A 23886-nucleotide genomic window follows, 5' to 3' on the forward strand; every position below is an offset into this window, starting at 1 on the left:
TGGCCTGGGACCCACATGGGCTGACAGTACAGGTCTCCATATTACCATTTTGTTTTGTTTAAACTGTTTTTTTGCTTTTTTTTTTTTTTGGTGTTTTTCGTGTTTTTTGAGATGGAGTCTCACTCCGTTGCCCAGGTTGGAGTGCAGTGGCGTGATCTCAGCTCACTGTAACCTCTGCCTCCCGGGTTCAAACAATTCTGCTGCCTCAGACTTCCATGTTGCTGGGATTACAAGTGCCCGCCACCATGGCTGGCTAATTTTTATATTTTGAGTAGAGATGAGGTTTCACCATGTTGGCTATGGCTGGTCTCAAACTCCTAACCTTAAGTGATCCACCCGCCTTGGCCTCCCATGGTGTTGGGATAACAGGCGTGAGCCACTGCGCTAGGTTTGTTTTAACTGTTTAAGCCCAATTTTCTCTTTCAAGGCTGCAGCATCTTTTTTTTTTTTTTTTTTAAGGCAGAGTTTCGCTCTTGTTGCCCAGGCTGGAGTACAATGGCATGATCTCAGCTCACCACAACCTCCGCTTCCTGGATTCATTCAAGCGATTCTCCTGCCTCAGCCTCCTAAGTAGCCCACCACCACGCCCAGCTAATTTTGTATTTTTAGTAGAGATGGGGTTTCTCCATGTTGGTCAAGCTGGTCTCGAACTCCCAACCTCAGGTGATCTGCCCACTTCAGCCTCCCAAAGTGCTGGGATTACAGGTGTGAGCCACCAAGCCTGGCCTTTTTTCTTTTTTCTTTTCTTTTTTTTTTTTTTGAGACAGAGTCGCACTCTGTTGCCCAGGCTGGAGTGCAGTGGCACCATCTCAGCTCACTGCAACCTCTGTCTCCCGGGTTCAAGCAATTCTCCTGCCTCAGCCTCCTGAGTAGCTGGGATTACAGGCACGTGCCACCATGCCCAGCTAATTTTTTGTATTTTTTGTGGAGATGGGGTTTCACCATCTCTACAGGCTGATCTCGAACTCCTGGCCTTAAGTGATCTGCCCACCTCGGGCTCCCAAAGTGCTGGGATTACAGGCGTGAGCCACCAACCCCGGCTCAACATCTTTTTTTTTTTATTTTAATTTTTATTAGAGATGGGGGGTCTCACTATGTTGCCTAAACCGGTCTCGAACTTCTGGGCTCAAATGATCCTTCAGGAATAATTAAAAATATTTTTTTTGTAAAGCCAGGGTCTCCCTGTTGCTCAGGCTGGTCTTGAACTTTTGCTCAAGTGATCCTCCTGCCTCAGTCTCCCAACATGTTGGGGTTATAGGCGTGAGCCACTCCTGGCCAGAGCCACTGTACCTGGTTCGACTTTAAAAAGGTTAGGAGAAAGACCAGCTAGGTAAAAAGTAGCATTTAAAGAGTTATCCGTCCAGGCGTGGTGGCTCATGCCTGTAATCCCAGCACTTTGGGAGGGCTAGGCGGGCGGATCACAAGGTCAGGAGACCATCCTGGCTAACACGGTGAAACCCCGTCTCTACCAAAAAAATACAAACAAATTAGCTGGTCATGGTGGCGGGTGCCTGTAGTCCCAGCTACTCGGGAGGCTGAGGCAGGAGAATGACGTGAATCTGGGAGGCGGCGCTTGCAGTGAGCCGGGATCGCGCCACTGCGCTCCAGCCTGGGTGACAGAGAGAGATTCCATCTCAAAAACAAATTAAAAAAGGGTTAACCATTATTTTTTTAAGTGACTTTCTTGGAAGGTTACCACACTTTTCTTTGGAGAATTACATTTGAATTATATCATTTGGAAGTGAACCTTGAATGTGGAAAAAGATTTAAAATCTGCACCTTCCATCTCCTTGGCTTGGCTGCATTCTCACCATATGGCAGGCATATTTAGCACACAGAAACAAGAGTGAACAGCTTGCCAAGTAGGACTGATCACTGTAAACTTAGGGGTGTTTTTGTTTTTGTTTTTTGGAGACAGGGTCTCATGCTGTTACCCAGACTGGAGTGCAGCGGTGCAGTCATGGCTCACCTCAGACTCGACATCCTGGGCTCAAGTGATCCTCCCACGTCAGCCTCCTGAGTAGCCAGGATGACAGGCACATGCCACCATACCCGGATAACTTTTTAAAATTTTTTGCAGAGACGAAGTATTTTCATGTTGTCTAGGCTGTTCTCGAATTCCTAGGGTCAAGCAATTCTCCTGTCTTGGCGTCCCAAAGTGCTGGGATTACAGGTGCGAGCCATTGCACCTGGCCAGCCTTAGGTTTAGATTGAAAAGTAAGGTCTCCTGACCTCCATGTCCTCAGACTTCCCTAGTTTCCATCCTGCCCCGTCAATCTATCCTATCTATTGTAGTCATACTTTCCATTCTAGAAGTTTAACCATGTTGCCTATCCCAACTCCCCCCACCCCCCGCCAGTTAAAAAGCTTTTGATTATTTCCCATCTCAAGATAACTTCCACAGTCTTTTTTTTTTTTTTTTTTTTTGAGATGGATCCTCACTCTGTTCCCCAGGCTGGAGGGCAGTGGTGCGATCTCGGCTCACTGCAACCTCTGCCTCCCAGGTTGAACTGATTCTCCTGCCTCAGCCTCCTGAGTAGTTGAGATTACAGGCGTGTGCCACTACAATACTTCACATTTATACAGTGGGTTGCATTTTTAAAAGAACTTTCATGTTCATTATTTATTAGATGGGTACTACAGCCAGTAGGATATACTAGAAAGGCATTAATATCCAGGTTTTTTTGTTTTTTTTTTTTTTTTTTTTGAGACGGAGTCTTGTTCTGTCACGCAAGCTGGAGTGCAGTGGCACGATCTCTGCTCACTGCAAGCTCCGCCTCCCGGGTTCGCGCCATTCTACTGCCTCAGCCTCCCCAGCAGCTGGGACTACAGGCGCACGCCGCCTCGCCTGGCTAATTTTTTTGTATTTTTAGTAGAGACGGGGTTTCAGCGTGTTAGCCAGGATGGTCTCAATCTTCTGACCTCGTGATCCGCCCGCCTCGGCCTCCCACAGTGCTGGAATTACAGGCGTGAGCCACCGTGCCCGGCCAATATCCAGGTTTGACCGATGAAAATACCAGGACTTGAAGAAGGAAGAGATAGGGCCTTAGCAAATGGCAGAGTTGAGACTATGTTTCAGTGATCTTTCCCCTTTCCTCCCCTAACTGCTTCTTCCAACACAATCCAACCCTGAGCTGGCTACTTCTAAGACTCAACCTCTCATACTTTTCTTCCTCTGAAAGTTGCAGCTGACAGTCTTAACGTTCCGAAGACTTCCTCACTGCTGGATGTGAATCAACTCTAGCACTGGGCTCCTGGGAGGCAGAAGGCTTGGCTGACAGCCTTGTATGCAAAATGACATTTAGGCCTTAGGCACTTAGTCAGTTACAGAGTCCTGCTCCTTAAGAGTAAAAGTTTTCAGACGCTAGAGTGTAATATCAAAAAAGCCAAACCGAATTAGGAACGGACCTATCACTTTATTAGCCTCCCAACATGCACACATAGACAGAGCTATGCAAGCCTGCTGCACTGTGACTTCACACGCTCCCCCACCCCACTTTCCGAACTCAGAAGAAACTCATTGCACAATTCTACGGGACCGCAGATTGGTGCTGGACAGAAACTATTTCCAGCTGCCCATTGTGGCACTTGGGAGTTATAATTTGCATCACTTTTGATGGGGCAGAGGGGAGACATTATACCTGCAAAAAGTGTTCAATTATTTATTTTTTACAATAGTAAAACTCTTGTTTGGGTATTGTTGGGACCCATGACTAGATATTAGTTAAAAATAAGACACCAATTCCCTAAAATACAGACGGGACATAAAATACATTCTATTTCTTAGTTGTATAGAAATGTTAACTCTCTCATTCAATTAAACAGGTGGATCTTAATCACTTGATCATTTATTCTGGATCCCTTTCTGACTTTCAGTTGAAAACTTCAGGGACAAATGTAAATATTGTCTCATGAAGGATTATGTAGTCAGTGAGACTGTTCCCAGACATGATATTCTCATTATTTATTTGGAGTTCCATCTGAAGGGTTAAACCAAAAAAGCTTTAATTTTTTTTTTTTTTCAGTTTCAGCGGCTTAAGTTGGACAGATGTCTGCTGAAAATCCAGTTTGCAAAACTGTGTATGACTCATGTTTACTTGGCGTTGGAGAACATTATCTATGGATGGTGAGGCGTAGGAAAGAGTGGGCATATTTTCAGCACACCTGTGATTGGGCACAGGTCTCTCCCTGTGAGAAGAGGTAAGCTTTTTGTTGTTGTTGTTGCCCCAGGAAGAAGGACAGACTACATACTCAGGTGGAGACAAGTTTTGGCTGAAAGATAGAATGGTTTTGTTTGTTTTTTGAGACAGGGCCTTGCTCTATTGCCCAGGTTAGAGTACAGTAGTGCGATCACAGCTCACTGCAGCCTTGATCTCCGTGGCTCAAGCAATCCTCTCACCTCAGCCTCCCCAATAGCTGAGACTACAGGTGTGTGCCACCACGTCCAGCTAATTTTTTAATTTTTATTTTTATAGAGACAGGGTCTCACTGTGTTGCCCTGACTGTCCTCAAACTCCTGGGCTCAAGCGATTCTCCTGCCTCGGCCTCCCAAAGTGTTGAGATTACAGTCATGAGCCACGCTTGGCAAGATAGAATATTTTTCAGAGGTTTCTTTTTTTTTTTTTTTTGAGATGGAGTCTCACTCTGTTGCCAGGCTGGAGTGCAGTGGCATAATCCCGGCTCACTGCAACCTCCGCCTCCTGGGTTCAAGCGATTCTCCTACCTCAGCCTCCTGCATAGCTGAGATTACAGGCACATGCCACCATGCCTGACTAATTTTTGTATTTTCAGTAGAGACGGGGTTTCACCATGTTGATCTGGCTGTTTTTTTTTTTTTTTTTAAGACAGGGTCTCACCCTGTTGTCCAGGCTAGAGTGTAGTGGCGTGATCATAGCTCACTGCAGACTTAACCTCTTGGGCTCAAGGAATCCTCCCACCTCAGCCTCCCAAGTAGCTGGGACCATAGTCATATGCCATCACGCCCAGTGAACACTTTCTTTCTGGTGCAACGTGATGTTCCAGATTAATCTTCCATTGTCCCTGACCCAGACTTACAATCAGTAATTTCTTCAAAGAGCCCTGGTTTCTTTTAGTGAAGAACGGGATATAGAAACCAAGATCTGGATGTTACATGTGCCATTGCTACTAAATTGTCACTGCATCTAGACCCTCTCAGCAGAATAAGGAAATATGGGACGGGCACAGTAGCTCATGCCTGTAATCACAGCACTTTGGGAGGCCAAGGCGGGTGGATCACTTGAGGTCAGGAGTTTGAGACCAGCCTAGCCAACATGGTGAAACCCCATCTCTACTAAAATACAAAAATTAGCCAGGCGTGGTGGTGGGTGCCTGTAATCCTAGCTACTCGGGAGGCTGAGGCAGGGGAATTGCTTGAACCCAGGAGGCGGAGGTTGTGGTAAACTGAGATTGTGCCACTGCATTCCAGCCTGGGCGACAAAATGAGACTGTGTCTTTTTTAAAAAAAGGGCCAGGCAAGGTGTCTTATGCCTGTAATCCCAGCACTTTGGGAGGCCAAGGCAGGCAGATCACCTGAGGTTGGGAGTTCACGACCAGCCTGACCAACATAGAGAAACCCCATCTCTATATTAAAAAACAAACAAACAAAATTAGTCGGGCGTGGTGGCACATGCCTGTAGCTACTCAGGAGGCTGAGGCAGGAGAATCGGTTGAACCCGGGAGGCGGAGGTTGTGGTGAGCCGAGATTGCACCATTGCACTCCAGCTGGGCAACAAGAGTGAAACTCTGTCTCAAAAAATAAAAATAAAAATAAAAATAAATAAATAAATAAAAAATGTATGCATATGTACTCACACAGCTGTAACTGTTTCTTCATCTCTCTCACTGTATATTAAATACCATGAGTTCACTCTGATACTTCCAATTCCAATTGAATATCACAGGGTTTATTCTTGCCTTCCCCTTTCCCATTATCTGTATTTTTTTTTCTTTTTTTTTTGACAAGGATTCTCATTCTGTTTTCCAGGCTGGAGTGCAATAGCTGAACTCAGCTCACCGCAACCTCCACCTCCTGGGTTCAAGTGATTCTCCTGCCTCAGACTCCCGAGTAGCTGGGATTACAGGCGCCTGCCACCATGCCCAGCTAATTTTTGTAATTTTAGTAGAGACAGGGTTTCACCAGGTTAGCCAGGCTGGTCTCGAACTCTTGACCTCAGGTGATCCACCCGCCTCGGCCTCCCAAAGTGCTGGGATTACAGGCGTGAGCCACCACGCCCGGCCCCCATTATTCGCAATGTATTTATTTGCTCAATGAAACTGATATGTAACCTAAGTCCAGGCCCTTGGCCCTAACAAAGGTGAAGAGGAGTGTCTTAGTCTATTTTGTGCTGCTATAACAGAATACCACAGACAGGGTGATTTATAAAGAACAGAAATGTAATTCTCACAGTTCTGAAGCCCAGGAAGTGCAAGATCCAGGCACTTGCGTCTCGTATGTGCCTTACTGTGTCCTCACATGGTGGAAGTCAGAAGGGCAAGAGCGGATGAATTCTGAATCCTCACATGACAGTAGATCAGAAGAGGGTGAACCCACCCCCATACATCCTTCTCATAATGGCCTAATCCATCCATGACCTAGCCACCTTCCCAAAGGCCACACCTCCCAACACTGTTGCATTAGAGATTAAGTTTCCAACACATGAATTTTGAAAGGGAACACATTAAAACCATAGCAAGGAGAAAATAAAAAAAGGCCAGGTTGGTCTCAGACAGGCAAGCCCCATCTTTCCTGGTGTCTCAGCACAAACATGAGCCCTAAACATAACATGCCTATTCCTCTCCCCTAAGTTACAGACCCACATTTTCAGTGTTCTATACGACATCCCCGTAATTGTTCTGCTGACGTTTGGTTGAAAACACAACTTGTCTTTTCACCCCCTCTCTATTCTAATATTTTCATTTAAGTCAGTGGCAACACTTAGCAAAAACCTCAGTTGTCTTTGAAATATCTTACTGCATGATTCTGTACATACATGCTATTTCTTCGCTTACTGAGCGATCTGGGCCATATCTTCGCTTACTGAGCTATCACACCCCTACCTCCAACCTTATCAGCTGGAGAACATGCACACATCAATAATCCAGATGCTCATTAACTTGTGATGGAATTATATCCAGATTAACTCATTGTGAGTTTAGGCTGAGCACAGTGGCACATGCTAATAATTGCATCACTTTGGGAGGCTGAGGTGGATCACTTGAGGTCAGGAGTTCAAGACCAGCCTAAGTAACATACCAGGTCCTCATGTCAACAAAAATAATAAACAAACAAACAAATAATAAGTTGAAAATATTGTAAGTTGAAAATGCATTTAACATACCTAACCTACCAATAAAAAAACAGAATGGCTGTATGGATACTTGAAGTATGATTTCTATTGACTGCATTTTGCTTTGGCATCATTGTAAAGCCCAAAAATCGTAAGTTGAACCATTGTAAGTCAAGACCATCTTTACATATTGATTAAATGTTTGCTGCTTGCCAAGCTTGATTCTAGATACAGGGGAAAAATCAGATACGGTTTTTAGGTCAAGTTTTAGCTCATTTATGAGATCTTTTTTGATGTCTACAGGTAGAACAACTCCTACCTCTTCATGTAACTCTTACCCATTACAGAAATTAATCACAATATTTACATTTTTGTACCCATTTAGATGTCTGTCTCCTTCTGTGAAACTGTAAACACTGAAAAATGTGTTTTAAGTTTGTATTCCCAACACCTAGCACAATGTCTGTTACCCAGTTGTGATTCAATGTTACAAGTAAACATTTATTTTGAGGATAGGGTAAAATCAGATATCTGCTGCCTCTTAAATAGCTTTCTAATCTATACCTTTTTAATACACCTGCTATATGCACAGTTAACACCTCCTGGCCATTGGTCTTTCTCCTCTCTAAATAATTCTTTATACTGTAGCCTTCCTAAAATTCATCATTTTGCTTAAAAGCCTTTAATACCTCCTCATTGCTTTCCGATTCAAACCAAACTAGGCATAACATTCAAATCTCCTACTATTGAGCTCCAACATACCTCAACTTCATCTCCCACTTATCATATTTCACCCCCCATGCTTTTCACATGACCAACTTCGCTATTTCCTAAATCCAGCTCCTCTCATGATTTTCCCTCATGCTGCAACGCTCCACTTCCTTTTTGTCCACATTTTTACTTGTCTTTCAAACAGCTTAAAGGTCATTCCTACTAAGCCTTTCTCTGATTTCCAAGTGTCCCTTTTTCTTACTCCTTTGCACTATTGTGTCAGTTGAACATTTTCACTTATATTACAGCTAATTATGCATATCTATCTTCTGAACTAGATTAGGAAATACTCTTAAGGCAGAAACCAATCCTAAATTTATCTTTAAATCCCAAGAGATTGGTATAATGCATTACATCCAGTAGATACCCAAAAAATGCATTACCAATTCAACAGAGGACAGGCAAGGTTTTGATATGTGATAATAAATCCAAGTAGACACAGAATCATGTACAATAGCATGCAGGCAGGGACAAGAATAGCTAATTTATGCAATGTTAAAGCCTGGCTAGAGCAGTTGTTGCATTAATGGCAGTGCTTGGAAGGGACCGGATACTCATGTTATCAATGTGGCTTTGCCCTACTGGCATATGTCTGTTAGGATTATGTGTAAATACTCTCCAGTGCTGTATATTATTATTTTTTGAGACGGAGTCTCACTCTGTCGCCCAGGTTGGAGTGCAGTGGCACAATCTCGGCTCACTGCAAGCTCCGCCTCCCGGGTTCACACCATTCTCCTGCCTCAGCCTCCCGAGTAGCTGGGACTACAGAAGCCCACCACCTCACCCGGCTAAGTTTCTGTATTTTCAGTAGAGATGGGGTTTCACCGTGTCAGCCAGGACGGTCTCGATCTCCTGATGTCATGATCCACCCACCTCGGCCTCCCAAAGTGCTGGGATTACAGGTGTGAGCCACCGCACCCGGCCTCCAGTGCTGTATATTTTTAAATAAGCAAAATCTAGGATAGGGAGAATAGAAAATATTCCTTCTCCCCACACCCACAAGAAACAGATTTTGAAGAAAAGGGAAGAAAGTCAACCCACTAATCACAGAATCTTTATAAGGGTTCTTCACTTTCAAAACAGCAATAAATTTATACTCAGGCTTTCCTCCTACTTTCTTAAAGAATCAACCAGGCTATAGCTCATATATTGAAAGCAAACACATCTGCCAAGGCAAACTCTTGACCGTTTAAATCTGTTTGATGAAGTAATCTAGAGATCCACGATCTTGGAAACACAGGTCTGGTTCTTGACTCTTTCAGTAATTTTTGCCTGGCAGGGCAGATCCAAATCCCAGATAGATGCCTTGTAAATGTGTCTGCCATTATATACCTTGATAAGTAGTCTGGACATGAGTGAAGGGGACATGGCAACAGTAGATGGATAAATGAAATGGATCCCCTTTATTTCTACATCTCAACAAGAAACTCAATAAATCTTAATATCAAATACGTTAAGGTTTGATTAAAAACTACTACATACCAAACAACAAAACAGAACAAAACAAAATACTACTATATACCTATAATGCATAGAAAACATCTTAACATCTTTACAGCATGTCCATTAGGAACTACAGATGCAGTATGCTAATGAAAAGTTAAAGTTTTCTTTCCTCTCCCTCCCCTAAACCTGTTCATAGCATATGTGATTTAAAAATATGTTCACAAATTCTTTCCAAACTTCTCCCTTCAAGGGTGGAGCTTAAGTGTGGGCTTAGCGACTTACTAATCCTTCAGATGACTGCAGCCCTAGCCAACAGCCTGACTGCAACTTCATGAGAGACCTGGACTTTTGACTTACAGAAACTGTGAGATAATGTTTGTTGTTTTAAGTAGCTAAGTTTTGGGATAATTTATTATTTAGCAAATTGGTTATAACCAATATAGCACACAAACCTAGAATCCAAAAGTAGAAATGACTAAAAAAAAAATGAACATTTAAAATTAACTTTCTTCCCACTCTAACCACACTATTTTCTCAATGGGTTAACACCATCATTTACTCAGTATCTCAAATGAGAAACCCAGAAGCCAGCCATACTTTACTCTCCTTACCAACAACAAAACTGAGTTGTCATTTTTTTTTTTTCCCCTATACATCACTTGAGCCCACTCCTATTCTTGCTGCTTTAATTCTGGGCCATTGCCATTTTTCAGTTACTACAACACAGGCTCCCAACATTTCTTCTTTCGCTTCCCAGCTCCATCGCATTCTCTAGACTAATGCCAACAAGAGCCCTTTTCAAATACATATCTGATCATGTCAGTTAATTAACCTTCACTACTGGTTCCCACATTGCACAGGACAAAGTTCAAATGTCTTAGCACAGTGTTTCTGTCCCCATCCTGCAGTTTTCTCTCTCATCTCCCATGTTCATAGCCTACAATCTCTCCAACTTTCACCTTTTCATAGGCTGCTTAGTTTCACTTAGTTTCTTTGTGGAAGACCTTTAATTTTCCCTTATAAATCCTACTATTTTTAAAAGACTCAGCTCAAGTTCTATCTCAGAAAACCTTAACTACCAAGATCTGGTTAGATGACTTGCTTACTTTATCAAAGCACTTATCACATAAAGCAGTATAGTGTCTTCCACTAGAATGTGATCTCCTTAAAAAAAAAAAAATCTTTGATACCTACACATTCATGCATCTAACTAGTATCTGCTAAGCAACTACATGACAGGCACTGTATTAGGTGTTTATTACTAAATGGTGAACAAAACAAATATGCCCCTGTCCTTGCAGAGCTTGTAATCTATAAGAAAAGAAAATCAAAGAAACATATAAATATGGTGAGATCTGAAAAAACAAGAATATGAGAGAGTAACTGTGGGGACCTACTTTGGAGTGCATGGCACATAGTTGCACTCACTTACTGAATTAAACTGTTCTCAAAGAGGTGTGTATAAATTACACCTTCACTGCTAAGGTATAAATGGGCCAGGGTGATCACATCCTTGCTAGCCCTAAGTCTGATTTAAAAAAAAAAAACTTGCTCATTTTTTGAGATAGGGTCTTCATCTCTCACCCAGGATGGAGTGCAGTGGCACCATCATAGCTCACTGCAGCCTCGAACTCCTAGACTCAAGCGATCCTCCCACCTCAGCTTCCCAAGTAGCTGGGATTACATCCTGCTAAACATATTGTCAGTTACTTCTTGGCTTATAAATTCTCAGTACTAAAAATCAAGAAAAAGAACATAAAGCATATCAAATGTATGTTAAAAAAGGAGGCTTCACTAAGCACAAGCAAAAAACTACCTTTATATATGATCAGTGTTATTCAAATACATGGATAATATAACACATTTTATGATGTAAAAAGTAATATTTAAAAATTAAAAGGCAAGTCTTTCTGGTATTCAGAAGTCTGAAGCAACCACTGTCCAGCTCTTTAAAAAGAGCACATTCCATTCTGGTGCACACAAATGTGCATTAAAAATAAAATAAAAAAGTTTAAGAGTACATTTCAAGGGAATCCCTGCCTTTCCCTTGGCTCGCTGGCAAATGATTCACAACCAAAACATTTCTGGGATATGTGACTTAAGGAATAAAAAAGTTCAGTGTTTTATAAAAGGGAATGGCAGGATGAGGAAATGATTTATCAAGATACAATTTTACTAATAATTACTTCTTAAATAACTTAAAAATGTTTTATAACAAAAAATCAAAATGAAACAAAACTTGGTAGTTGAATATAAGTATTTTCAACTGTTACAATATTTGAGGAGATTTTTCGGTCTAATTTCTCAGAAATTAGGCCAAAAGAATAGCTATTCTTTAACACAGAATAGCTAAAAAATTTCATTGTGAAGCAATTATCTAGGATTACAAAACTTGTATTTTACAAATGACATACATAATTTCTGAAAATTTTAGTGTAAGGGTTCTAAAGATTAAACAAGCCTGTCCTGTTTTTTTTTCTTTGAGACAGGGTCACACTCTGATACTCAAGCTGAGTTCTGTGGTGCGATCACGACCCACTGTAGCCTTGACTTCTTGGGCTCAAGCAATTCTTCTGCCTCAGCCTTTTGAGTAGCTGGGACTACAGGCACACCGCACCACACCAGGCTAACTTTTTTATTTGTAGAGATGAGGTCTATGTTGCCCAGACTGGTCTCAAACCCCTGGACTCAAGTGATTCTCCCGCCTCGGCCTCGCGAAGTGCTGGGATTACAGGTGTGAGCCACCACGCCCAGCCCTGTCTGTAGTTTCTTAGGTCCAAATTTGCTACAGCAACATCAGTTGATTATGCCCTTTTCCAAATTCATCTGCAGGCCCGGAAAATTTAAATCAATCAGTATAGATGATAAAAATAGTTTATGCTGGCCAGGCACGGTGGCTTACCCCTGCAATCCCAGCACTTTGGGAGGCCAAGGCAGGCGGATCACAAGGTCAGGAGTTTGAGACCAGCCCGGCCAATATGGTAACACCCTGTCTCTACTAAAAATACAAAAAAAAAAATCAGCCAAGCCTGGTGGTAGGTGCCTGTAGTACCAGCTACTCGGGAGGATGAGGCAGGAGAATCGCTTTAATCCAGGAGGTGGATGCTGTGGTGAGCTGAGATCATGCCACTGCACTCCAGCCTGGGCAACAGAGCGAGGCTCCGTCTCAAAAAAAAAAAAAAAAAAAAAGCTTATGCTTTACCACATTAACCTTGTCATTTGGAGCAATGACACTGACTTTTTTTCTGGAAAACATACCTATCTCTTTGCTTTCAGCAGTGTATTTCAACACTCAGCTTTAATCTAGAGATAGAGGCATCTGTCATCAAACATGTTATACCACCAAATTTTCTCTTTCATTAAACAAACTGATGGTTGCCAAACAAGAAGACAGTAATCTGACTTTTCAGAGGCAGGGAGTTTTTATTTTTGGCTTCTGTAATGGAATTTCACCAAGTTTTTAAAGGTATTAACTTTATTAACCTGTAACATTCATCATTTTAAAGGAGTATATAAAAACTGTCAAAAGGGGTCAGAAACAAGGTTTGCGATGCTCATAATCATCTTCAGCAGTGGCAACATTTAACTTTTTGAGTCAGTCTCAACAGACTGGCAATATAACACAATACATAATGATAAGTGTTGTTCTTGATAAAAAACCAAATTATTTTTCTATTTACAATTTTTAGAAAAGGTTTAATGTAAAAATATTTTTCTTCTTTATATATTTCCCTGCCATGATAATGTTAAAACATATCAAGATCCTCCTCAAACTTTAAGGGTGAAAAGCATACCATTCCATTTTAGTTGAAATATTCCTTCACATAGCCAACACATTTTTTCAAGGCACTCTAGCTACTACAGGAAAAATGTTCCTCTTGCCTACTGATTATTTTCCCTCAAACTTATCTAAATTAAACACTGTTATAACTGGTTTTTTAAATTTAATTTTCCATGGTACAGTCCTCAAGTTATTTTTCTTTTATGTGGAGCCACTCCTTCAGTTTCAACTTGCTGAGCAGGCAAGCAACTGCTTTTGGTTTCCATGGAAACTGGATTCCTGTGGCTGCGTGTAGGCATTCTCGTTCCACCAATCTAAGAGATGAAGCAGAGAACAGAATAGCTTAATGTATCTACAACATACCTATATACAGTCAACTCTGTAGTATTCATACATGTGTTAACCACCTTGCAAATAAGCTCTTATATATTTTTCATCTCCAGCTAGCTGGCTGTTTCTAAACAAGTTTTAATCTGACACATTTTTAAGTACTAAACTTTCAAATAACCATCAGAGAAGTTGATAGATCTGAGTAGATGGGGAGAAAAGTGAATGGGGAAACTATTCTCTGTGTTAAATTTATTAGAGGTTGAAAAGATAAATTAGAAATCAAGGGAATGACAGGCCTTATGTGTGATGTGTTTGAAATAATTAAACTGAAGGACAAGAAAAAGGAAGAAGTGAGTAATAGGGAGGGAGCGAAAGGAAATACAAGAAGGTCAGAGGTGGTAAACAGGGAGAAGAAATTACGTGGACAAACAAGAAAGACAATAAGAAGGGTAGGGAAGATAAGGAAAGAAAATGAGGAAAGAGATGAAGATTAAGAAAAAGGGAAGTAAAAAAAAAAAAAAAGTAAAAGTGTAAGGAAGTTTCAAGACAAGAACCCAAGTAGCAGGGAAATCCTGAAGGGCTGAAAGAGGAGAGCAAGAAAGAAATAAGAAAAGGGGAAGAAAAAACTGGAAGGCGGAATACAGAGGATGGGCAAAGGGGAAGAGGGGGATTAGAGTTGGGGAAGGAACTTTGCTGTGGTTCTACCTTCAAGTCTACCCTTCCTTACCCTCACTTTCTAGCTCACACAGTCAAAGAGAGGTGGTCTATTTTTTTTCTTTTGAGACAGAGTCTCGCTCTGTCACCCAGGCTGGAGGACAGTTGGCGCGATCTCTGCTCACTGCAACCTCCACCTCCTGGGTTCAAGTGATTCTCCTGACTCAGACTCCTAAGCAGCTGGGATTACAGGTGTGTGTCACCACGCCTGGCTAACTTTTGTATTATTAGTAGAGATGGGGTTTCACCATGTTTAGGCTGGTCTGGAATTCCTGACCTCAAGTGATCTGCCCGCCTCAGCCTCCCACAGTGCTGGGATTACGGGCATGAGCCTCCGCGCCCAGCCAAGGTGGTCTATTCTTAAGACATAATCCCTTGCTATGTAGTCATGTTAAAGATGTGATCTATAAAAACAGTAATGGAGAAGGCCAATCTCACAGAGAAGGACCAAAGCTGTATAGCCTGAAACTATTTCCACAGAACCTGCCCATATCTGCCTTTATTTTCCCTGGCCACCTTGTTCTCCTCTATTTCTTCATATCCCGTCCAGTGAATTTCAGGCCTGGGACTGAAGGGTGATAGTGTAACTCCAAGCACTCTCTCTCATAATGCTAGCCCAACAGAAATACTATTGGCATTTGCTCCAAGGGGTTACAGACTCACTGAAAAGGCTCGGACTCTGGCTTCCTTTATTTAATATCTACTGTCCCTTTACAAAGCATTTTTTTTGATTTACATTTACCTGACCAGAAAGGACAAATTGAATATAGATTTGTCTGTGTGAATCTGATGAACTTTTGTAATATACTGATTAGAAAAGTGCTGCGACTTTTGGATGATCTATACCACTCCTCACTCAGCTGGTATTTCCTATAAAGGTATATTGACCACACTAATTCTATCTGTTAAAATCTTTGAGAAAAGCAAGCATTTTGAAAACCTCCAATGCAAGATTGTGTGTCTGAATGTGTAAAATAAATGTTTATTACAGAAGATGTAGAAAGAAAAAAGGGATAAGTGTGAAGCTGCTGCAAGAAGACTGGAAGCAGAAGTCAAAAGTAGCCCAGGAAGCAAATGGGACCCTTAAATACAATCTCTACTTGATGCAGTAGGGAGGCAGATGCAGGCTCTACTGGCATATCTCTCAGGGTTAGTACCAAAGGCACTATACAAGGATGAGATCAGAGTTCAAGTGGACTTGTGACTATGGGATCACATCAGAGGCAGAAACGTTTGAACAAATTTTTACACCATGAAAACATGCAGATGATTTCTATTTCATATAGGTCTTACTTCCCTGGTTTCCTGAAAGCTGTCATCTTACCATTGCTGCTAAAACTAGAATCCATATTTGCACTTACTTTGGTTGGGACTAGAAGGCCCATTCCCATGGCCTAGGTAGGAGGTAGGGAAGAAGATGGGGTAATTCCTATCAAACACAGGGCTAGATTGTGGGGAGGTGAGTAGGTCACCAAAAACTTTCCACTGGCTTTCAAAAATATATCAAACCAACTATTAGTTATCTAATTGTCCACTGTACCTAATGCTGGGCTCTACAACAACCTGGGCCTGGATAATCTCGTTAAGTATTTGTTCCTGGACTGAACGCATGAAGCACACTCCGTGATACACATGTAATTGAACTGTTGTAATTATGTGGCCAAATTGTCAACATATGGAATTTCTCCTTTTCCAAATACAGTCACATTTTGGTCAAAATGAACTACATATACAACAGTGGTCCCAAAAGATTATAATGGAGCTGAAAAATTTCTATCATCTAGTGATGTCGCAGCTGTTACAACATAACAGTACAATGTATTACCTTGTCTACGTTTAGATATCCAAATACCAGTGTATTACAATGGCATACAGTATTCAGTACAGCAACATGCCGTACAGGTCTGTAGACTACCTAACAGCAATAGGCTATACCATACGGCCTAAGTGTGTAGTAGACTACACCCTCTAGGTTTGTGTAAGTAAGCTTATGATATTTAAACAAAGACAAAATTGCCTAGTGCTGCATTTCTCAGAATGTATCCCTGTCATTAAGTGATACATGACTACAAATTGTGTTATTGTACTAAAGCACATTCTAGACATTATTTAAAAAAAATCAAATCATTAAAGTATTTCCAAAGCATAAAGCATTCAACACTATTTTAGTGTCAGTCTATATCAATAAGGAAAGTATATTACTCATTTTTTTAGAAACACCTTGCACACACGTAATACATTTTTCCTTTCACTTAAAGTTGTTCAATTCCAAGGTATTAAACTGTTCATTTTCACTAAAAAGGAATAAGCCACTCCCACACAGAATTACATGTTATAGGTGAGAGACTATAATCAGTGTTTCTAAATTAAAAGGAAATCATTCTCCTAGAAAAACACAGATCCTTCAAAAATAGTTCTTCAATTATTTTTAAGTTACTTAAGAAAATTTTTCCTTAGGTTATAAAAGTTACTACTTCTAGTAAACTGGAAACAGACAACCAAAACTGAAGATAAAATAGCTTAAAATGCTAACAAGTAACTTTCTCCATTCTTTCACTTGTCCCAACTTAACATTTATATTTTCTTGGCCAAAGCTAAGTAGGAATGTACAAGGAGTTCTCATGTCTAAAAGGATACTCCCAAACAGTAACTTAGGGTGGAGAACTGAAAGACATAAACAAACAACCCTCCTTACTTTAAATTATTGAAAAATCCTCAGTATTTGCATTCCAGCTGTTTCTCATAAGGATTTGAGGACATTTACAGATTAATTCAGTATAGTACAGACAGTGAAAAGGAAGAATACACAAGTGATAGATGCTCTGGGGCAACCATAAAGAGAAGATAATGACTCAGACAATAATTCTGATTCAAAGACTTTTGGCAGTAAGTAAGGAAAATATACTGGATCGCATTCTGAACACATTCAGAGTCATTTGTAGAGAGCAAAACTTTTTTCTTTCCTTTTCTTTTTTTGAGATAGAGTCTCGTTCTGTAGCCCAGGCTGGAGTGCAGTAGAGTGATCTTGGGTCACTGCAACCTCTGCCTCCCAGGTTCAAGCGATTCTCCTGCCTCAGCCTCTCCAGTAGCTGGAAATGATTACAGGTGTGCACCATGATGCCCAGCTAATTTTTGGTAGAGATGGGGTTTCACCATGTTGGTCAGGCTGGTCTCAAACTGCTGACCTCAAATGATCCACCCACCTTGGCCTCCCAAAGTCCTGGGATTATAGGTGTGAGCCACCGCGCCCAGCCCAGTGCAAAACTTTTCTAACAACTAAACTCAAATTGGAATTTCCTACACAATATACAGAATGAGTGACATAGCAGAGAATAACTCTAGCTATGGGTTTATAAGCTTCAGATAATGTCATTCAACTGTTACTTTTGGCAAGGATTCTATAAAGAGAGTAATGTTAATTGTAATTCAGTAAATACTGAGTTACATAATACCTAGAAAGACACAATTTAGTCCTTGATACTTTAGTTATATTTTTAATTAGGCACTCTGTTCACAAACTAGTATTACTTCTTTTTCCTCATCCTAATTAACAATGTTTAATTATATCATAATTTTATTACATGTACTCTTCCGCAAATTGCCTAAAATACTTAATGAAATGAAACCCAGTATATATAAATAAAAATTACAAAAAAACCCACAACTTTGCTTTTCATAGGAATATAAGGATTTAACTACGTGGATGCCTTACCCATACACCCACTGTGCAAGCTAAGAGAGTTTTCTTTAGTTGACTTATAAATCTTGCAAAAATAAAAAAGTTCCACTACCACAAAGACTGGACTCACTATGGCATACAACTTTATCCTTCCTATGGATATAGCTTTTAGAATGGTGCTGTGATTAATATGACAATGAGAACATCAGGTTGAAATATGGTAAAGTCAGTGAAATAGACAAATAATAAACAACCTAATGAACCTTTAATTTCAAAAAAGATCTTACCTTTTGTTGTGTTGTGGTATCCAGTGATTTAGGTGGAAAAGTACAAGGTATTCTTCCATGATGGATATGATATGGTAATAACAGGCTGGGATCTAATGGGACCCAGGGAACTGAGAGACTGGAAGGTACACCAGGAAGGCCGCAATGTGTTTTATACAAATTGTATGCTGTCCTGGTAACTTTTCCATCAGAGGCCTTATAAATCAGGAGTGAAGAATCTTCTGCTGCATGAGATAACAAGTAGGAACCCTCCTGCAAGCTAAATTCACACAATGAAACTCAACCCACTGGCTCACTGTGTCAATTTCAACATCACTTTCTTAATCATAATCTATTAGTAAAATTGAAAATTATGAGAAGATCACATCACCTCTAAAAATACTTTTATGACAAAATAAGATTGAAGAAATCTTTAAAACTATTTTTATGCTTTTTAGGCAACTAATTTTAATTCTTATTCCAAAGTTCAGAATACTTGATCATTTTCTTTTTACTTTTATAGCAATTCGTAAGTTTTCATTTAATGGGAAACAAACAGTGTGCCTAATTCTCTAATCCATAGATTAGATATTTATAGGTATCTATACTGAAAAGCATTCCTACAGCATTTTCATTCATTTAACACTGCAACTATTTTGTACCTAATAATAGATAGATGACTAGATACAAAAGTGAAGGTGATATGTTTGCTACACTGAGTAGTTTAAAATAAAGTGGAAGAAACAGTCAATGGAACAATCACAGTACAACATGAGGTGCTATGAGGATAACAGAAACAATAGCAGCTAGCAGGTATTAAATGTTTATTATGAGCTAACTACTATATTATGGCTTCAAATCTATTTTCTATTAGATCTTCCACAATAAACCTTCAAGGCATATTAATTTAGGGTGATAAATAAACAAATTAGAGATGCTAAGCAATTTGCCCAAAGTTGTGAGTGTAGGCTTAGATATAAACCCAGGCATTTGAACTCCACAGGCCATACCCTTAATCATGATCCTCTACTGTAGCAATAACAAACTATGTTGAACATCAAATCCACATTTTTCCTTTCTCCTTATAAAGTTTTAAATAATTCAATGTATCATCTTAAAGAACTAAAGGGATATGAATAAATATATTGTGCTTTCTTAGGATTACACAGTCCTCTGGATCAAAGATGTTAAGGAGAACATCCGTTCTTTACAATATATTATGAAAAAATAAAGACTTATCATACTTTAGCTATACAGATTTGCCTATAAACCTAATCAGTTACATTTTCATCAATTTTTAAACTGAAAATAGGTGTTGACAATTGCTCTTATCCTCTGGAAATTTTTTTTCCCAATCATTTTCATATTTCCATATAAAGAAATGAATAATTATTTGATAGTAGGAATAAACATTTCAAAGATTGAGTTTTAATCAATGAAAATCATATATCTTAACTACCTCCACTAAAAATGGAGAAAGCTTTCATTTACAGAAGAATATATTAATATTTAATTCATGGAGAATGAGAGATACTCTAAGGAGGAGTATCTTACAAGTGCTGTACATGTCTAATGTACATAGATGAATATAAGCTATGGTAGACAGAATAATGGCCTCCTAGAAATGTTTATGTTCCAAACCTGGAACCTATGAATATGTTACATGGCCAAAGGGAATTAAGGTAGCAGATGGAATTAAGGTTGCTAATCAACTGATTTTAAAATGATCAAATTTTACTAATCACAAGAGCCCTTAAATACAGAAGAAGAAGGCAGAAGAGACTCAGAGGGAGATGCGACTGTACAAGTCCAGAGAGATGCGACTTAACTTGGCTTTGTAACTTTGAAGATGGAGGAAGGGAGCTACAAGCCAAGGGATGCAGGCAGCCTTTAGAAGCTACAAAAGGCAAGGACTAGATCCTTCCCAGAGCCTACAGAAAGGAATGTAGCTTTGCCAATGCCCTGATTTTAACTCAGTGAACCCTGTTAGACCTCTGACTTGAGCACTGTAAAATAATAAATTTGTGTTGTTTTATAATATTAATTTGTGGTAATTTGTTACAGCCACAATATAAAGCTAACACACAAACTAAATAAAATATTGATAATAAAATTTCAAAAAACATCTGGCAAATTTCATGCATAAGCTTTGTATACAACATGAAGAACAGAATATATAAAATAAAAATCCTGTCACATAATCACAGAATATCAGAACTGAAAAGTACCTAGGAAGTTATTGCACCTGACACCATCATTTTACAAATAAGGAAAATGACATCAAGTTAGATAATAGAATTCTTCAGAACTAGAGCTTTGAGATTTTGACTGTAAGTTCAAGTTTAACATTTGGTAAGGGCATAAGAGAAGGAATGCAAACATTCATATAACAAAACAGTCTGGCAAATCATCAGGGGGAAAATCCATATCCTAAGACTTGCCATGGATCTAAATGACTGTTCATTTAGCTCTATGTTCTTTTTTTTTTTTTTTTTTTGAGAGGAAGTCTCACTCTGTCGCCCAGGCTGGAGTGCAGTGGCACATCTCAGCTTTGCAATCTCTGCCTCCCGGGTTCAAGCGATTCTGCTGCCTCAGCCTCCTGAGTAGCTGGGATTACAGGTGCACGCCACAAAACCCACCTAATTTTTTTGTATTTTTAGTAGAGACGGGGTTTCACCATGTTGACCAGGATGGTCTCCATCTCCTGACCTCATGATCCGCCTGCCTCGGCCTCCCAAAGTGCTGGGATTACAGGCGTGAGCCACTGCGCCCGGCCTCTATGTTCTTTTTTTTTTTTTTTTTTAATCTTGAAAGTGAAAATAATATAGCTATGGTGGGCTGAATAATGGTCCCCCACCATGATGTCCTTATGCTAATCACCAGAACCTGTGACTGTATTATATTTAATGGTTTTGCAGGTGTGATTAAATTAAGGATTTTGAGATGAGGGGATTATCCCAAATTATGTGAGAAGGCCCAAAGTAATCACCAGGAACCTTATAAAAGGGAGGCAGAGGAAGATATTACCACAAAAGGAGAGAAAGCAATGTGATGCGACGCAGAGATCCAAGTGACATGCCCTGAGAATGGAGGAAAGAGCCACAAGTCAAGGAATACATGTGGTGACTAGAAACTGACAAAGGTAAAGAAATGATTCTTTCCTTAGTCTCCAGAAAGGACCACCCCTGCTGACACCTTGACTTTTACCCAGTGAAACTGATTTTGGATTTCTGAACTCCAGAACTAAAAAGAGAATCAATCTGTTTTGTTTTAAGCCACCAAGTTAGTGGCAATGTGTTACAGCTGCAATAGAAAAATAACATAATAATAGACTTACAGGAAAATGTACTTGCAAGCTCATTAAAGCCAGATACTAAATTATTTTATATTTTTACAATATAAATTTTTACATTTGATATAATAATTTTTGCATTTCTAGGTTATTTTGTCTCTATTCCTGACAGTACATTTTCAAAGTTTCTAAGAATTTTCATCTAAGAAAATCAGATGTATCAAAGCAAAATGCCTAAAAAATACTTACCTACTTAATTTCTTTAGAATGTGTTGGAGGATGTTAAATAAATTGGAAATCCTGATAAACAAAAGAAATTCATGTAAAATTAAACTGCAAAAAACTTAACTTTTAGCAATTACAGCTCCTCAGGCAGAGAAATGCCCTCAACAACAACAAAAACAGCGGATGAGATAATGTAATACAAAAAATACTGAAACTTATTTCTATTTGGATTAAATTATGATATTTACTTAATTTTTGGCATTTCCTTTTTTTTTTTTTTTGAGACGGAGCCCTGCTCTGTTGCCCAGGCTGGAGTGAGTGCAGTGGCGCAATCTCTGCTCGCTGCAACCTCCACCTCCCGGATTCAAGTGATTCTCTTGCCTCAGCCTCTCAAATAGCTGGGACTACAGGCATGCGCCACCACACCAGGCTGATTTTTTTGTATTTTTAGTAGAGACGGGGTTTCACCATGTTGGCCAGGCTGGTCTTGAATTCCTGACCTCAGGTGATCCACCCGCCTCGGCCTCCCAATGTGCTGGGATTACAGGCATGAGCCATGGCGTCGGGCCAATTTTTGCCATTTCATGATTTCCTTTCATTATCATAATGTATTTGGCTTTTTGTGAGTCAGAGCAGTTGTAAAGAGATCACTATTTTATGTTCAAATTATATACTTAAAAAAAAAAAAACGCTGGCCGGGTGCAGTGGCTCACGCCTGTAATCCCAGCACTCTGGGAGGCCAATACAGGCAGATCACGAGGTCAGGAGATGGAGACCATCCTGGCTAACACGGTGAAACCCCATCTCTACTAAAAATACAAAAAATTAGCCAGGCATGGTGGCAGGCGCCTGTAGTCCCAGCTACTGGGGAGGCTGAGGCAGGAGAATGGCACGAGCCCGGGAGGCGGAGCTTGCAGTGAGCCGAGATGGCGCTACTGCACTCCGGCCTGGGCAATAGACCAAGAATCCGCCTCAAAAAACCAAAACCAAAACCAAAAACAAACAAACAAAACGCTAAGAGGTCTTTAGTAAAGCTAATATGCCAAAGAGTTTGTCTTTCAGAGATGGTGGTGAATTAGCTTCCAAGAAAATTGATAGGTACGTTAAACCTGTGATGACAGAGAAGCCACTCACTCGGGACAGGATAACTAAAGGGAAATAAAACACAGGCTTTTTTTTTTTTTTGAGACAGAGTCTCGCTCTGTCGCCCAGGCTGGAGCGATCTTGGCTCACTGCAAGCTCTGCCTCCCGGGTTCACGCCATTCTCCTGCCTCAGCCTCCAGAGTAGCTGGGACTACAGGTGCCCGCCACCACGCCCGGCTAAGTTTTTGTAATTTTAGTAGAGATGGGGTTTTACCGTGTTAGCCAGGATGGTCTCATCTCCTGACCTCATGATCCACCCGCCTCAGCTTCCCAAAGTGCTGGGATTACAGGCATGAGCCACCGCACCCGGCCAAATACAGGTATTTAAAAAATTTCTTTAGTAGTTCTTCTAGACCTAAAGTCCGTCTGTCCATCCTTCCTTTCTTCCTTCTCTTCTCTCTCTCTCTCCCTCCCTCTCTTTATTTTTATTTTTTTGAGACGAGTCTTGCTCTTTTTGCCCAGGTTGAAGTGCAGTGGCACGATCTCGGCTCACTGCAACCTCCGCTCCTGGGTTCAAGCGATTCTCCTGCCTCAGCCACCTGAGTAGCTGGAATTGCAGGTGCCCACCACCACACTTGACTAATTTTTGTATTTTTAGTAGAGATGGGGTTTCACCATGTTGGCCAGGCTGGTCTCGAACTCCTGACCTCAAGTGATCCACCTGCCACAGCCTCCCAAAGTGCGGGGATTACAGGCATGAGCCACTGCGCCTGACCTCCTCCTTTTTTAAAAAAAAAATGTTTTTCATTGAGAAAAGCGAGGCAGGTGGAGAGTAGGGTATGGAAAAGCTTTTCTATTCAAATATGTAAAAAAAAAAAGTTACTGTTCAAAAGAAGCAGTCCTTGTAACAAGCAGACATACTGAAGTACAAGCAGAGAGTTCAAATTTAGATCTGGGACCCTTAAAAAACAATGTCAAGCCTGTGAAAGCTG

At 40.4% G+C, this 23886-nt stretch overlaps 1 protein-coding gene across 8 annotated transcripts in view; it reads right to left on the minus strand.

The window, feature by feature from the left end:
• Positions 1 to 12927: 12927 nt before the first annotated feature.
• Positions 12928 to 23886, minus strand: part of ICE2 (interactor of little elongation complex ELL subunit 2) — a 56012-nt gene continuing 45053 nt past the window's right edge. For 4 of the 8 annotated variants that reach the window (XM_019011191.3, XM_019011190.4, XM_019011192.3 and 1 more), the window contains 3 exons: positions 21836 to 21886; positions 18316 to 18574; positions 12928 to 13619 (listed from right to left, as the gene is read on the minus strand). In XM_019011191.3, the coding sequence (XP_018866736.2) occupies positions 13491 to 13619; positions 18316 to 18574; positions 21836 to 21886 (439 nt within the window). In that variant the 3' untranslated portion in view covers positions 12928 to 13490. Of the gene's footprint in view, positions 13620 to 18315; positions 18575 to 21835; positions 21887 to 23886 lie in introns of those variants that run through there. The other 4 variants (XM_063698570.1, XM_063698569.1, XM_055363158.2 and 1 more) reach the window with 3 other exon arrangements.

The sequence above is a fragment of the Gorilla gorilla genome, chromosome 16 (genome assembly GCF_029281585.2).
Source record: "Gorilla gorilla gorilla isolate KB3781 chromosome 16, NHGRI_mGorGor1-v2.1_pri, whole genome shotgun sequence".
Classification (NCBI taxonomy): domain Eukaryota; kingdom Metazoa; phylum Chordata; class Mammalia; order Primates; family Hominidae; genus Gorilla; species Gorilla gorilla.